Raw genomic sequence first — 14,043 nt, 5'->3', positions numbered from 1 at the left:
CTCGCTCATTTTGTAATATTTATATACATTTATTGCGTCTTGCACGTCCAATCATTACAATACATAATCATATAATATATAATAATGCAGAATCCGTGCAAGGGTCCAATTACAAAGTCCAATTCAACCGAGAGTATAAAACAAGAGGGGTATAAGCCGGGCGTGGGTGGTTTTCAAATTACTAAATGTTCGGGCCTTGTGCGGTCTTAACTGCATCTATATCTGTGTCTATATATTATGTGTATGTCTGTATTGTGTATATTTTCGTATAAATTTACTAAAGGGTCCTGGGACCCATCTTTGCGCTTACATCTCTAACACACCAGCTCAGCGACTTGCTAGGACTATCATTATCATATAATTAAAAACGGAATAAAGTGCGGAATAGCGTACAAAGGAGGAGGCATCACAAACGAAGCAAGAAACGTGTGTCCAACTTGGGTTATATACATATCTCGGTATATACACAGTGCACCAGGTGGAGATGGAGTTGGTAGCCGGGGAAGAGGTAGCCAGAGCGAGAGTCGCCAGAACCGGTATTACAGCAGCATCAGGCAGAAGCGACAACTGGAAACTGGGAGGAGGAGTGAAGGAGACCCTTGCCTCCTTACGAGCCAAAGTGCTCCTTGTCCTGGTCAATGGGCGCAAACTCGTAGCTGCCGCGTCCATCGAACTGCAGGTAGTAGTCGTGATGCACCCAGAGCGACTTTCGATGCGAGACGGTGAAAAGCGTAATGCCCACCTCGCGGCAATAGCTATACATCTTGCCCTCAACGTCCACGGAGACGGCACTGGTGCACTCGTCCAGAATGGCGAACTGCGGCCGATGGTAGAAAAGTCGGGCCATGGCTATGCGCTGCTTCTCACCGCCGGACAGCACGTCGATCCAGTCCTCGATGGCATCCAGACCGTTCTCGCGCTGCTCCAAGTACGTCAGCTGCACAATGTCCAGGTAGTGCATGAGATCCTCGTCGCTCTGGCCCATGCGGCGCATATCCTCGCGCGTATGCGGATAGATGATCTGTTTTAAGGTAAGAAAAAAATTCCAAGGGTTAACCAAGAGTTCAAGAAACGGCACCTACAATCTCTCATCTACATAAGTGTGAATTTCCCCATGGAAGCCATCGTTGATTCAATGAATATACAAATATGTCATTATAAAATCGCGTTAAGTAACCATCAAGTTGGAGCTGGAAAATATCGATTCTCAATGCATCGATTTTGTTCAATCCTAATTTTAAATTTAATTTAAAAGTTACAGCAAATATGTTATACTTTTCCTGACGTTTATTTTTTAATTTTTTTTAAATAAAAGTTGACAAATAAATCTTATTTTCATTTATTATTGTTTTCACAATTAATAGTTATTACTCAGCTTTTATATAAAAAAGAAAAATTCATAATTATCCGATAATTTTGATTGAATTTTTATTTTTATTTTAATTTTTTTCAATAAACGTTGGCCAATAACTCTTATTTTCAATTATTATTTTAAAAATCAAGAGTTATTATTAAACTTTTATATAAAAATGAAAAATTCATCATTTTTTGTATTGAAAGTAAATAATAAAAATAAAAAAAAAAATTGTTTTTATATTACAAGAAAATAACTCTTATTTTCGAATTTTTATGACACAAATTATAATTGTTACAATCCCTGTTTTAAACAAAGACACCTCCTCAGTAAACCTTATCGGTTTCACATCGATTAATTGCGATTTTATCTGTGCCACGGAAAGATAATACAATCGCTTTTTAAGACTATGCCTGAGTTTCGAAATTCCCCAGTAAAAGAAGTCATAAATCTATGACTGGAAGCGTGCTTGAGCTTGGTACTCACCTGGTCACGCAGCGTTCCCAGTGTCATGTACGGCCTCTGAGGTATGTAGAACAGCTTGCCGCGCGAAGGCTTCGTCACCTTGCCGCCCCACGTGGGCCACAGTTCGCCGAGGATACGGAACAAAGAGGACTTGCCGCAGCCGTTGGGACCGCAGACGAGGACATTGGTGCCAGATCTGGAAAGGAAGAGAAACCATTAAGAAAATCTCTTGTATTTGATATCAATTAAAATCAAATGTAAAACGGAATCGCTTTTATAATGCCTGACTTTCTGATCTGATCTCTCACAATTAAGCTATATTATTAACTCTTACGAGAACCGACCTTTGGCCTTACCTATGCCCATTAATGAGGGAAAATAATGACAAATAACTGACTGAGGTCGTTTTTTATAAATATTTGTGTGTTGGGTCATTGGTGTCGAGCTATGAGATCGTTTATCAAGTGCCAGCAGAGGCAGTCATTCATAAAGTCAAAGTGTTTAACTGGCAGGCAGACCGTAAAATAAACTCAACCCCCACGATCACTCGAATCCCCTCTCAAACCCGAAATCAGGCGGTCTCTCCGTAGTGGGGCTCCCATTTTTGTTATGGTATTCGTAGAGAAACTCTTACAGAGTGCAGCTAATTGTAGAAGATTTATGCTTACTTCACTTCAAAGGTCAGCTCCTTGAGTAGCACGTCACCGTTGGGAGTGACCAGCGGCACCTGTTCGAAGCGGATGATGTTGTCCTCAAAGCACATGATTCCCTTGTTCGGGCCAAAGCTGCTGGCTGCTCCCGAGCCGTCGGCATTTTGCGTAATGTTGTTGCCATTGACCATGGTGCGCTCGTAGGTGCCCTTGTTGAGGTCGCCAAGCACCTTGATCAGCTCGGTCATGCGGGCGGTGAAGCCGGCAAGACGGGACATCTCGCGTCCGGCCAGAACCAGGCGTCCAATGGCCTCCGCCAGCTTGACCAGCATGCGTCCGTATGTGTAGTAGGCCTGCAGGCGCTGGCCGCTCTGCTCGCCGGACAGCAAAGGATGATTGTCGGTGAAGAAGGGAATGGACACAGCATAGAAGCCCACAATCGAGGCGAAGTCTGTGAATGAAGGTTTAGTTTGGGTTACAACAAGAAGGGAGCTATTTCTAAGCACTTACATTTGCCAATGATGTTGTCAATGATGCCCATGCTGACGCGGAACTCGAGGAACTTGCGCAGATGCGAGCGCAGCTTGGAGTAGCTGGCCAACAGGGTCAGCTTCTCGCGCACATTGCCCTGATAGAAGGCCACCTCCTCCGAGTTGGTGATCAGCCGGCTATTCACATACCGGAACTCGCCCTCCAGCTTCTGCTCCTCGACAGTGAGGCGGCCAGTGGGACGGCGCAGGCGTGTTAGGAAAACACCGGCGAAGAGCAGATAGAGCATCAGGATCGAGGGCGTCTTACCGCCCAGGTTCACGGTCAGGCGGTACACGTAGATGAATATATCCAGCACGGGCTTACTGATGTTCGAGTACAGGTCGGTGGCGCTCTCGCAGAACTTGTCAATGTCCGTGGTCAGCAGCTGGTCAGCGTTGGCTATCCTGTTGTCCAGGTTCGACATTTTGTAGTAAGTGTAGCCACTGCAAAACGCAAAATAAATTAAGGGGGGGTTTGGGGGGTTTAATAAGAGTTTGCGAGTAAAACAAAATCCAAAGCCTAAGCCTAAGAGGGGTGGCTTGATTGTTAGGTAAAAATGTATTGCCTGCTAGCACTGCATAGTCTGTTTAATTCCTTTTAAATCTTGCACACCGCATACATATCAGTCAGTACTACATATATGTTTACTTCCAACTATATAATCATCAAAAGTGATACATATTACCATATGGTAAAAAAAAGCGAGCGAGCAATGCAAGAAAGAGTTGGTTACCCTAATTGTAGGTCTACTGTTACATTATTTATATAATTATTAATTAATATAATTAGTAAAATTATTCTTATTTTATTGATATTAAAGGTTTGTCAAGTATTTAACGTCTTTAAAAACATCTACAACCAATAATCGCTCGACAAGTTAGACTCGTTTCCAGACATTTACATAAAAACAAGATAAAATCTTGGTTAGCTAAATATATTTTAAGATAATATACTCACTTTAGGTACTGACTGTACAGATGATGTGTGAGGTTTGTGCGAAAACGGAGCTTCAGCTCGCCAAGACTCCACTTGAGGACGTTGGTCACCACGGAGATCTGGAAGAAGCAAGTCAAAGGGAATATAGTAATAATTGCTTCAAGTTCAGTTAACATTTTTCTAGACTTACCGCTGGTAGAGCTGTCAGATACTTGAGCAGCGCCGTCTTGAACTTGGCTCGGTTCATGTGGATAATGGTGCTCTCCACCACAGTGGCATTCTGGATCATCCAGATGTCGCTGACAGAGCGGCCAATTAGGGCGGCAGCAACCAGGAACAGCAGTCCCGTCTCCACGCTCCAAAAACCAGGTATAAGAATGGCTGAAATAGGTGGTGACCCGAGCTAGAAATTGCTACTAGATGAGAGCTGGAAATTTACTTACGGAGCAGCTGACGGAGCTGTTTGAAGAATACTGAATTGACATGGGCCTTGCTAGCCTTCTTCTCCTTCTTTTCGGCAATTGTATACTGGATCTTGTCCTCATAGCCGGATTTCCTGCACATTAAAGAAGGTAATATTAATAAAGATAAGTTATAAATATCTGTAATAGATAAATGATAAAATAAAGACAATTAATCAACTCAAAACCTGCATATTAACCTGTGCCCTTTGCCAGCCAAGTTAAGTTATTTAATACGCCATCCCCTACTCAATAATTTGCCAATAAAGACGCGATACATGTGTTTACGGTCGCCATAAACCCTTTTATTTGCACTTCACCGAGATAGTAATGAAGATGATCCATGACGGGTCCCTGACAGCCATATAATAGAGGAATTTAATTGGTATTATCTTGACAAACGTTTGAACGTTAGACCCAATGGCAGCGGCTATAAGTAAAGCCAAAGTATATCAATTTTTATCAGAAATGAGTCACATTAAAGCTAAATGGAAGTCAGACTGAATAACACAGTCATTAATGGTAATTGCAGCACAATCAAGCCAGCATTATATGTTATATTTTTAATAAAGAAAAGCCAATTAGCTATTGTACCTTTGTAACCAAGTTTCTGATTGAAAATTAAAAAAAAAAAAAAACCCCTGAGAAACTCTTTCCAAAACGTGTACCTTAACCAAGAGCCTAAATAATGTTCACCTGAGTTTACTATTAAGCTCAAACAATCATTAAATACTATATTTATTATAGTTATAGATATCGGGAATCTATCAGGGGGAGCTGACCACCTCAACACGGATGCTCCGCTGCCTAATGAAGACGCATTTCATCAGCCACAGCCGGGCAGAGGGCAAGACGTCGATCAATCGCTGATGATGCAGTCTTGAGAGGTGCTGGGGTACCGGGGTGGTTGGGTGTTGTGGTATGTGGTGTCTGCTGGCGTGGTGCTAGCCCAAAACAAAGTACAAAGCTCGCGCGGATTGGTTATCTGGCGCGGGGAAAAGCGACGAGTCGCGATGACATGGCCATTTCTTGGACTCTCTAAATTATTCATACTGCTCTTGTATTTATTTATTTATATCTATCGGTCTATCGGCCTGTCTGCCCCGTCCGTCCGTCCGTCTGCTTGTCTCTCTTGTGTTGTGTGGCTTTCCTTATTTTGAAATTCATATATTAAACTTGTTTTCACCGCCTGCGCGTGGAACATGTGTTTGGGTCCATAGGTCACTCTAGTAATAGTTTCCTGACACCTCTCTCTCTTTCTCTCTGTCTCTCAGTCTCTCTTCTGTCTCCAATCTGGACAGCTTATCGCCGCGATCGCCCAATGGGTGGGCACATTGAACCCAAACACGAGATGACCAGTTCGCTGACTCAGTTACAGAAATTTGGCTTGGGCAAAGTTCGATCGATCCATCGCCAAAAACCCAACCCGAATGGGTGCGAGTCTCTCCAGCTGTTAACGCCCCGTTAGATACACTCATTATCACCTGCCGGCGCTGTGAGCGGCGGCGGTGGTGGTAACGTGGCAGTGCAAATGTCAGGGAATCTGCATTCAAATAGCTTTACAATTTCACGCGGCAATTATGCAAATCGAGACTGCCTTCTGGGCCAGAAGAGCGATTAACAGGGCCAAGCGTTGCCGGTGGGTCGAGGGGCCCAAGGTGGAGTAGAATCTCTTTTAGGAGTTATATTCTCCGTTCTCTGAGTGAAACTATTGCGCAACACTCACTCGGGCAGCATGGCAGAGCGGGAAAGTACCTGGGAGCCACGGTAAACATCAATTAACATTCATTCTGGCAGTGTGCGATCTACATGCACAGTCACCAACCTCCCACCCTCCCTAGGGCGTCGTCGGTGAGACAAAAACAAAAGAAATTCAACGAGAACTAGTCGAAGTGTGACTGCTCTTAAAATAGTTTTATATGATAGATACAAAACTATCTTTAGGCTTAAATAAGTCAAATAATCTATAGATTTCATTCATTCATTCATAAATTTAGCCTAGGTTTAAAATATCCCAAAAGATATATCCAATAGCCTTGAGCTTTGCTTTCTCTTGCCAAAATCTTAGTACCCACAGTCGTACCGTACCGTACCGTAACGTAACGAAACGAAACGAAACCTGAACCGGAATTAGTAGTTTTACAGTGTCGTTGGCAGTGCCCAGTGCCATCTCCAGTCTCCAGTTCCACTGTCCGTCCCGAGTCATTAAAATGTATGGTTATAATGTTTATGTTTGATACTCAGGAGTCGGGTGTCGGGTGTCATCAAATAATGACGTTGGGTATACTACTGTGAGTAACTACCTCATATGTGTGTGAGTTTGTGAAGTGTGTTGCAACCAACGACAAAGGTAAACTGCCCACCGGTTAAGTGCTGCTGGTCTTCCTAGTTGTGTTGGACTTTCAGACTCCCAGATTTGCATAGGTGTTGCCTAGACCTATTGGGGGATCGGGGATACCCTTCGCAAGCACTCAGCACTCACTCAAGTACAAGCCATTATCATATTCTCAAAGCTATAGTGATAGATAACACGGCGGGAGGACTGACTTAGTGGATGGGGAACTGGCTAAATTATAGTTGCAATTCAATTATAATTTATATGTAGGTATAATTGTTAATATAGGTCTGTTTCGGATACTAAACTCCCAAATAGTAGATCTATATTCAAGTCTGCTTCTTGTCTTGTGTATTTTGCAGTGCTTGTAAGAAGCCCTCATCAACCCTAAATGGAACTCTTTATTTCAGTTATAAATTCGATATAAACAACGATAGAATGATAATAATGGAACTGGAACCAATATGGCCCATGCAGACCAGCGCAGGGCACTCGAATATGCAACGTCGCATAAATTTGCAGGTTATCCACACAAGTTGCGCTACCTCAGGCACAACAACAGCAATAATAGCAACAGCAACAACCATTGCCACAATAACAATAACAAGCACAGCCGACAGACAGTCGCACAGCCCATTAAAAATCTTTCATTTCGATTGCTTTCCAAAGTGCAGAGCACCACCGCACCGGAGTACGAGTACGAGTACGCCGCTCTGTTGCAATGCAGAAAAGGTGCGGACAGCGCTGGTTAATAATTCCGATTGCTGCTATCGGAATAATCGCAGCCATTATCGAGTGGCTACGATGTACTAACCAGCGCCACCACCACCGCACGCGTCGTCCACAATCTCTCTAATTAATTGCTTCTGTCATGCAAATGGACTTGCTACAGAGAGCCATTCGGTTGATTCAATTAGAGATCAGCTGGATGGATAGATGATGGGCAATTGGGTGGGTGGTTTAGGTTGGGCCTGACGACAGGCCCAGCCCTGAACTGGGTCAGATATTGTCGGTAACATACCATTAATCGCTGGCGATAGCGTGAATGGCTCGGTCGATCGTCTGGTGCCATACCGAGATTAGATTATAGCAAGTCCGACCACAAGACCAAGTCCATCCAACCAACCAAGCACCGAAACGTGTCCGCCGCACTGCAGTTGGGATTGTAAATTGCCGATTGGGAAACTTTGAACAGCCATCAACGGGCAGCGGCGGAGTGGCGGTCCACTTCTTGCGACACCTGTCTGCATCCGCAGCCACTGAGTGGATAGTGGAGTGGAGCTCCAAGTGCTGGTGCTCCAGGCAGCGGCGGCAGACGAATGCAGTGAAAGCCTCCCTAATCGCTTTGAAACATTGTCTTTGGGGCAAGGCACTCTCCACTTTAAACTGCCTTTAACGGGGATTTGGACGGGGCAACAGGTTGAACTGTCTACATTTTATTTGCAAACAGCAATATAATAATAAACCTAATTATAAATGAATTACAAAAACAATATTATAGGCAAAAACTAATATTATAATTATTGGTAAGGAGAAATCTTTGTATAATCAAAGAAATCAACTCGTTAGTTGGTTTTTCAATATACAAATGAAACTAAACTCGGAAAGGGAAATATATCTTTCAATTTAACGATTTTGTATTGATAACTTTTCTCCTGATTTATTTCCTATATCATAACCAGTCAAGCCACTAATCTTTGCGGCAGATCTCTGTCTCTGAGTGACATTCTGGCAAGAATAAAAATATGTACTATATGTATATGTACGTATTATACCATTATTGTATAGATAAAATCCAAGAAGAAAGCAAATAAGATTAAAAACCGGAATGCGAATAAAAAAAATCGGTTTAAATTTCATCATCGGGTAATGTAACATTAAACCGGGAATTATCTCTCCTGCGCTGGTTATCCTTGGGCGGGAGTGGAAGTGGAAAATGTAAGCGGGTTTTGGACATATGGAAACCGGAATAAAGCGAAGGGGAAGTGTGCATCTAGTGCGTGGAAAACCAGTTTGGAAGCCACCAGGTGACCCACTAAGGCATCGTACGATCCATGCATGCAAGCAGCTGGAGCTTAGTGGCGCTCGCTGGTGGAGTCACTGCCAAGTGCAGTGGGCAAATAAATCAGAAACAAAACACACAGAAATACACTTCAATGTCAGGAGAATTTTCGTAGGTCACAGCCGCAAAACGCGAATGCGAACGCCAGTGTGGCCGCGACCGAGACCTTCCTCAACGTGGCTAGCAGCGGGTCAGAAGGAGGGTATGGGAATGGACAGGCGGGGGTAGAGAGAGTGGAATGGATTACCATTACGAAAACGCTGGCAATTACTCACCTCTTCTTGTTGGACATCTTGCCGTAAGCAATTATCCAGAGGGCCGCCGTCATGCCCGCCACGCCGACGATGGCGCTCTGGTTGTTGGCCAGCTTGCTCAGAGCCGGTGCCATGATTATGATGATGTTGCTCGCCTCGCTGCGACTCTATTTGGAATTCGCGTGTGTGCTTTGGGCTTCCGCTTTGCGCAGATTCGTTTGGAGTTGGAAACGATTCCGCTGATACCGCACGTGGATACCGCCACACAGCGAAAGAGTACACACAAAAAAAAAGCCAGCAGGCACTAAGTTCGCACTGGTTTTCTATTATTGTTTATTGCTCGATTTTCGATATGTTGACGAGTCGCACACACACGCGCACGCACACGGACACGGGATACGGGACACAGTGGAGAGCAGGATGTAAACACACCTGGCTCGACTCGTCCTCTCACTGGCACTCTCTCTCTCTCTTGCTCGCTCTCACTCGCTGGCTGCCACAGCCTGCCTGGTCACACACCTTGCTGCTGCTGCGTCTTCTTCTGCTGCCGCTCCTGTCCTGCTGATCGGAGGGGGAGGTGGACTAGGAGTGAGTGTCATACGCTGCGGCTGCTTTTATTTATTCAATTCTCGCCAGGCGCATCGCTTTGTTTGGTAATTACACGACAAGCCCACTCACTCGCTCGCTTATTCTTTTCGGTTCGATGGTCGATGGTCCGATACCCCAACCCTTCGCTTCAACAAAAAAAAACCGTTTGAACTAGAGCTGGGTGGCTTAGAGCCACTAGAGATGTGCAGCTACATCGATATTTTGTAGAAGGCAGCAAAATATCGTGATATCTGGCACCGATATATTATAAATTTAATTTTTAGTTAAAAAAGCCGTATTTAATAGCTCTGCATTTGCCATTTATGCATTTAACTTTAATTTTATGGTAGCTGAATATGAACATAAGGTTGTGTTAATACAAATTGGTTGTTCCTTGATATTCTGACAAAATAAAATTGGTACTTGGTAGCTTGTTATAAATAAGCCTGGGCTAGGAACGGTGTAATCGGGGTGCAAAACAATAATTTAAATTATTAATTATAAAAAAACACGAGTTCTTGTGCTGCCGCGATAGGAAATAGTAATCGATAGTGCCGAACGTGGCTCTTATCGATAGCGCTACGGTGCTTTGATATTTTGTTTTTTGATTCGGCCTCCAGAGCGGCAGAATATTTTCTTTTTTTTTTGCAGAAAAAAGCCAATTGCAAGTATTAGCCAAGTGTTAGCAAATAAGATTGCTAAATTTGTACCTGCACATTGCCAGCCATCCAATTGCCGCTCGTCTCCCCAGCCTGCGGCAAGCGACAGAAGCTAGAAAGAGAAAAGTGAAGAAGTCCCTTGGCATTTTGTTAAAAAGCTAATATTCGCGATGGCTGCACAACCTAGCCCCCTCATGAATCCCCAGCAGCAACAGCAGCTTAGCGAGCAGGAGAAGGTGAGCCGCATTCCGGTTGGGCAGTTGCCAGATGGCCAAGCTGACGCTCCTCTTTTTCTCCGCCAGGTGTACCAATGGATCAACGAGCTGGCACATCCAGACACGCGCGAGAATGCTCTGCTGGAGCTGAGCAAGAAACGTGAGACCGACTTGGCCCCCTTGCTGTGGAGCAGCTTCGGAACGGCCAGCGCTTTGCTCCAAGAGATCGTCAACATTTATCCGGCGATAACGCCGCCAACCATGACGGCGCATCAGTCCAATCGTGTGTGCAACGCCCTGGCCCTGCTGCAGTGCGTGGCCTCGCACCCGGAGACGCGCTCCGCCTTCCTTGCGGCCCAGATACCGCTCTACTTGTACCCCTTCCTGTCGACCAGCTCCAAGACCAGGCCCTTCGAGTACCTACGCCTCACCAGCCTGGGCGTGATTGGAGCGCTGGTAAAGACCGACGAGCAGGAGGTGATCACGTTCCTACTGACCACTGAGATCGTGCCCCTCTGCCTCAGTATCATGGACAGCGGCTCAGAGCTGAGCAAGACCGTGGCCACGTTCATCATCCAGAAAATACTGCTCGACGAATCGGGTCTGTCGTACATTTGCCAGACCTACGAACGCTTCTCGCATGTGGCCATCACCCTGGTAGGTCTCCTGACATTCAATGCTCGCAACCATAGATCCTAGCTTCTTCTGCTATTTCAGGGCAAAATGGTCATTCAGCTCTCGAAGGACCCGTGCGCCCGCTTGTTGAAGCACGTTGTGCGTTGCTATCTTCGCCTCTCGGACAATACTCGGTATGTATAGGTAAACTTTACTTGGTGACATAAACTGCAACTGCCACTTTCAACCATTTCGTAGCGCTCGCAAGGCTCTGGGCCAGTGTCTGCCCGATCAGCTGCGCGACGGCACCTTTGCCTTGTGCCTGCAGGACGACAAGACCACCAAACAATGGCTGCAGATGCTCCTGAAGAACTTGGAGCTGGGCGCCAATCCGCAACAGATTGGGATGTCGCCGTTGGGTTCCTAGATCCCCCCAGCCCTCCATACATTTGCGCTTTTCTCAAGTATTGCCCAGAAATCCAACGACTGGGAAAGTCTTCATCAGAAGATCGCCAGAGTCAGCAACGGAATCAGAACTGAAAAAAGGATAGTATATAATATAGTTATATTAATATAAGTCTATCACCTGATACCATATAAATTACAAGGTAAATATAGTAAAACGAACATGTTATGAAGTGGTGTGTGTTGGACTACAAAGAGAGCCTAAGCAAGCAAGCTCTCAGATAATTTATACATAGTGATTTTCTATTTATTTAACAGTTAACAGTATTAAATGGCTAACAATTTAAAGCAATCCAAACGAGATAACAAAATTATGTGCGTGAGCGCCAACATTAAAATATAAATTTTCAAAATACGTTAACTCGAAATGTGGACAATAACAATGAGGCAAGACACAACTGTGTCTAAGCTAAGATGGAAACCATGCCAGGAGGGATCTTTTTCATCAGTGACTGCTTCTTCTGGCCATGGTTGCGATACTTCTTGTAGCTATTTTTGTTCAGACCCATCGGCTGCAGTGCGCTCTCCAGCAAGTTATCCATGCGATTGGCAGCCTGATTCAAGGATGGTGGCAAGTAGTTGTCTTCGAGATCAATGGTGTTGCGGTGCTCCTTCTGCCTTAGTTTCCCCTCTCGGAATGAGGGACTTTTCCTACGGTAATCACCATATGGGAATTTCCGGAGTTTCTCTGGTTTCTTTTTAAGCGAAGGTCGCTTATCCGGAACGGCTGCCTTTAGGTTGAGGTCATGACGCTGACAGTTGTCGGGTGCGCGCGTCAGCACCTCATTCTCCATGTGGCTAAGGATTTCCAGGACAAAAAGAACATGCTGCTTGGTGTCCATGATAATAGCCAGGAGCATTTCGGCCGTTTTCGGGGTCAGTGTACGGGATTTTGGTTTCTGGCGGCATTTGCTGGATGGAGCTTTACAAGGAGGAGGCTTCGCAGTGGGCGGAGGCGGTGGCGGTGGTGGTGGTGGTGTAGTCATCTTCGGAGGACAGGAACTTGAGGAACGCGGCAGCGAGGTGGAGCCCTGACAACCCGGACGTCTGGAAGGTGATGGGGTAATGCGGCAAAATTGTTCCTTGAAACTATGGGATTTCGCCTTTCGATCTTTGCCCCACGGCAAGTGAATCATCCGCTTAAAGTCCAGTTCGTTGGCAGGGTTTTCCTTAGCTTTATCGATCGGCGACATGTAGTCCAATGCGTCGGGCAACTCCTGAAACTCCTCGTTGGCCATGTTTACGTAGTTGTTTTTAAGCATCTGGTCGGAGCTCATTTTGGGTTCATTTTGGAAGTCTTCGAGCTGACTGTAATAGTCCTCGCTCTGGCTGAGATCGAAGTCATCCAATGCATCGGCTTCTTCTGATTCTTGAAACTCGCTCTGGTCCTTGCATTCCCAGGGACCGTCGAAGTCGGAGGCCTCATCGTCCCCATCGTTTTGTAGTGGGGCGGCCGATGGTCCAATCCAAGTCACAATTACCAGTGCCAGCAGGGTGGCTTTCAATGTACTTATTAGCAGCATTCTCTCGAATTGTTCGCTCAGTCGTTGCTAGTAAAAGTTGGCTGGTAATAGTCACATCAATGACATATCAAGCTAAACAAGCTACTAGGAACCCGGAGCAGAGCCTACTTTGATCCTATGCATCCTTAATTTACATCTTAAACTCTATGAAAAATGCAGAAGTTTCTCATTATTATAAGCAAAAATTGTTTAATGATTATCTATTGATTTGAATATATTGAGCTTACTATTAATAATTTTAGTTTTATATTTATTTGAAAAAAATAATGATTATGATTATGACAATGATTGTATCAAAAATAATGATTATTTTTAAGAGGGTTTTTTCGCCTAAAGTACAATATCTACTTGCGAAGAGGTTTCTTTAAAACATTTTTTACACGATCCTATGAAACGAAAACAAACGAACCCAAAAAACACATTTATCAATAAATAAAAAATAAATTATTTACAAATTTTTTTGTTTAATTTTATAATTATTATATTAATTTATTTTTCGATATCATTTTTCTAAGTTTTCTTTAGAAAATCCTATGAAGCGAAAACAGATGAACCCAATCAAAAAATATTTAAAATTAAAATTAAAATAAAAAATTTTTAATTTAAAAAAAAAATTATATTATTTTAAATAAAAAATAATTTTTTATAAATAAATTTTTTATTTCATTTTATTATTATTATTTTAATTTAACTACTTTTGCCAGCATGAGAAACTGTCCCACCTAGCACCAAAACCATATCATTGTTCAAATATAAAGCTATGTATGCTGGTATTCCGATATTCTAGAATCTAGATGCTTCCCTTAGCTTATCGAGTGTCGAGTAAGACTTTCACTGTGCCCATGAGTCGACACATAAGGGTCGCCCTGTCCCTGTCCCATTCCATTTCACACTTATCTAGCATCCGATAAGGCAGATAAGGCCAGTGAG

The 14,043-nt window shown here is 44.0% G+C and overlaps 2 protein-coding genes across 3 annotated transcripts; one reads left to right on the top strand and one right to left on the bottom strand.

Annotated features, from left to right (window-relative positions):
• Positions 1-4: 4 nt before the first annotated feature.
• Positions 5-9,801, bottom strand: Abcd3 (ATP binding cassette subfamily D member Pmp70). The gene is made up of 8 exons (XM_017179162.3): positions 9,070-9,801; positions 4,380-4,492; positions 4,127-4,317; positions 3,958-4,055; positions 2,980-3,443; positions 2,488-2,920; positions 1,841-2,015; positions 5-1,021 (listed from the first exon to the last, which is right to left on the bottom strand). The coding sequence occupies exons 1-8, from the start codon at positions 9,180-9,182 to the stop codon at positions 608-610; spliced, it is 2,001 nt and encodes a 666-aa protein (XP_017034651.1). The 5' UTR covers positions 9,183-9,801; the 3' UTR covers positions 5-607.
• Positions 9,802-10,213: 412 nt separating this feature from the next.
• On the top strand, positions 10,214-11,759 carry LOC108083413 (CCR4-NOT transcription complex subunit 9-like). Of its 2 annotated transcripts, XM_070287973.1 has the most exons (5): positions 10,214-10,300; positions 10,361-10,531; positions 10,598-11,167; positions 11,228-11,319; positions 11,384-11,759. In XM_070287973.1, the coding sequence occupies exons 2-5, from the start codon at positions 10,466-10,468 to the stop codon at positions 11,550-11,552; spliced, it is 897 nt and encodes a 298-aa protein (XP_070144074.1). In that variant the 5' UTR covers positions 10,214-10,300; positions 10,361-10,465; the 3' UTR covers positions 11,553-11,759. The 2 variants fall into 2 exon arrangements, with proteins under 2 accessions (XP_070144074.1, XP_017034657.1); XM_017179168.3 differs by having other exon boundaries at positions 10,228-10,531.
• The last annotated feature ends 2,284 nt before the right edge of the window (positions 11,760-14,043 follow it).

The sequence above is a fragment of the Drosophila kikkawai genome, chromosome X (genome assembly GCF_030179895.1).
Source record: "Drosophila kikkawai strain 14028-0561.14 chromosome X, DkikHiC1v2, whole genome shotgun sequence".
Classification (NCBI taxonomy): domain Eukaryota; kingdom Metazoa; phylum Arthropoda; class Insecta; order Diptera; family Drosophilidae; genus Drosophila; species Drosophila kikkawai.
This window is presented reverse-complemented; position numbering and strand designations above follow the sequence as displayed.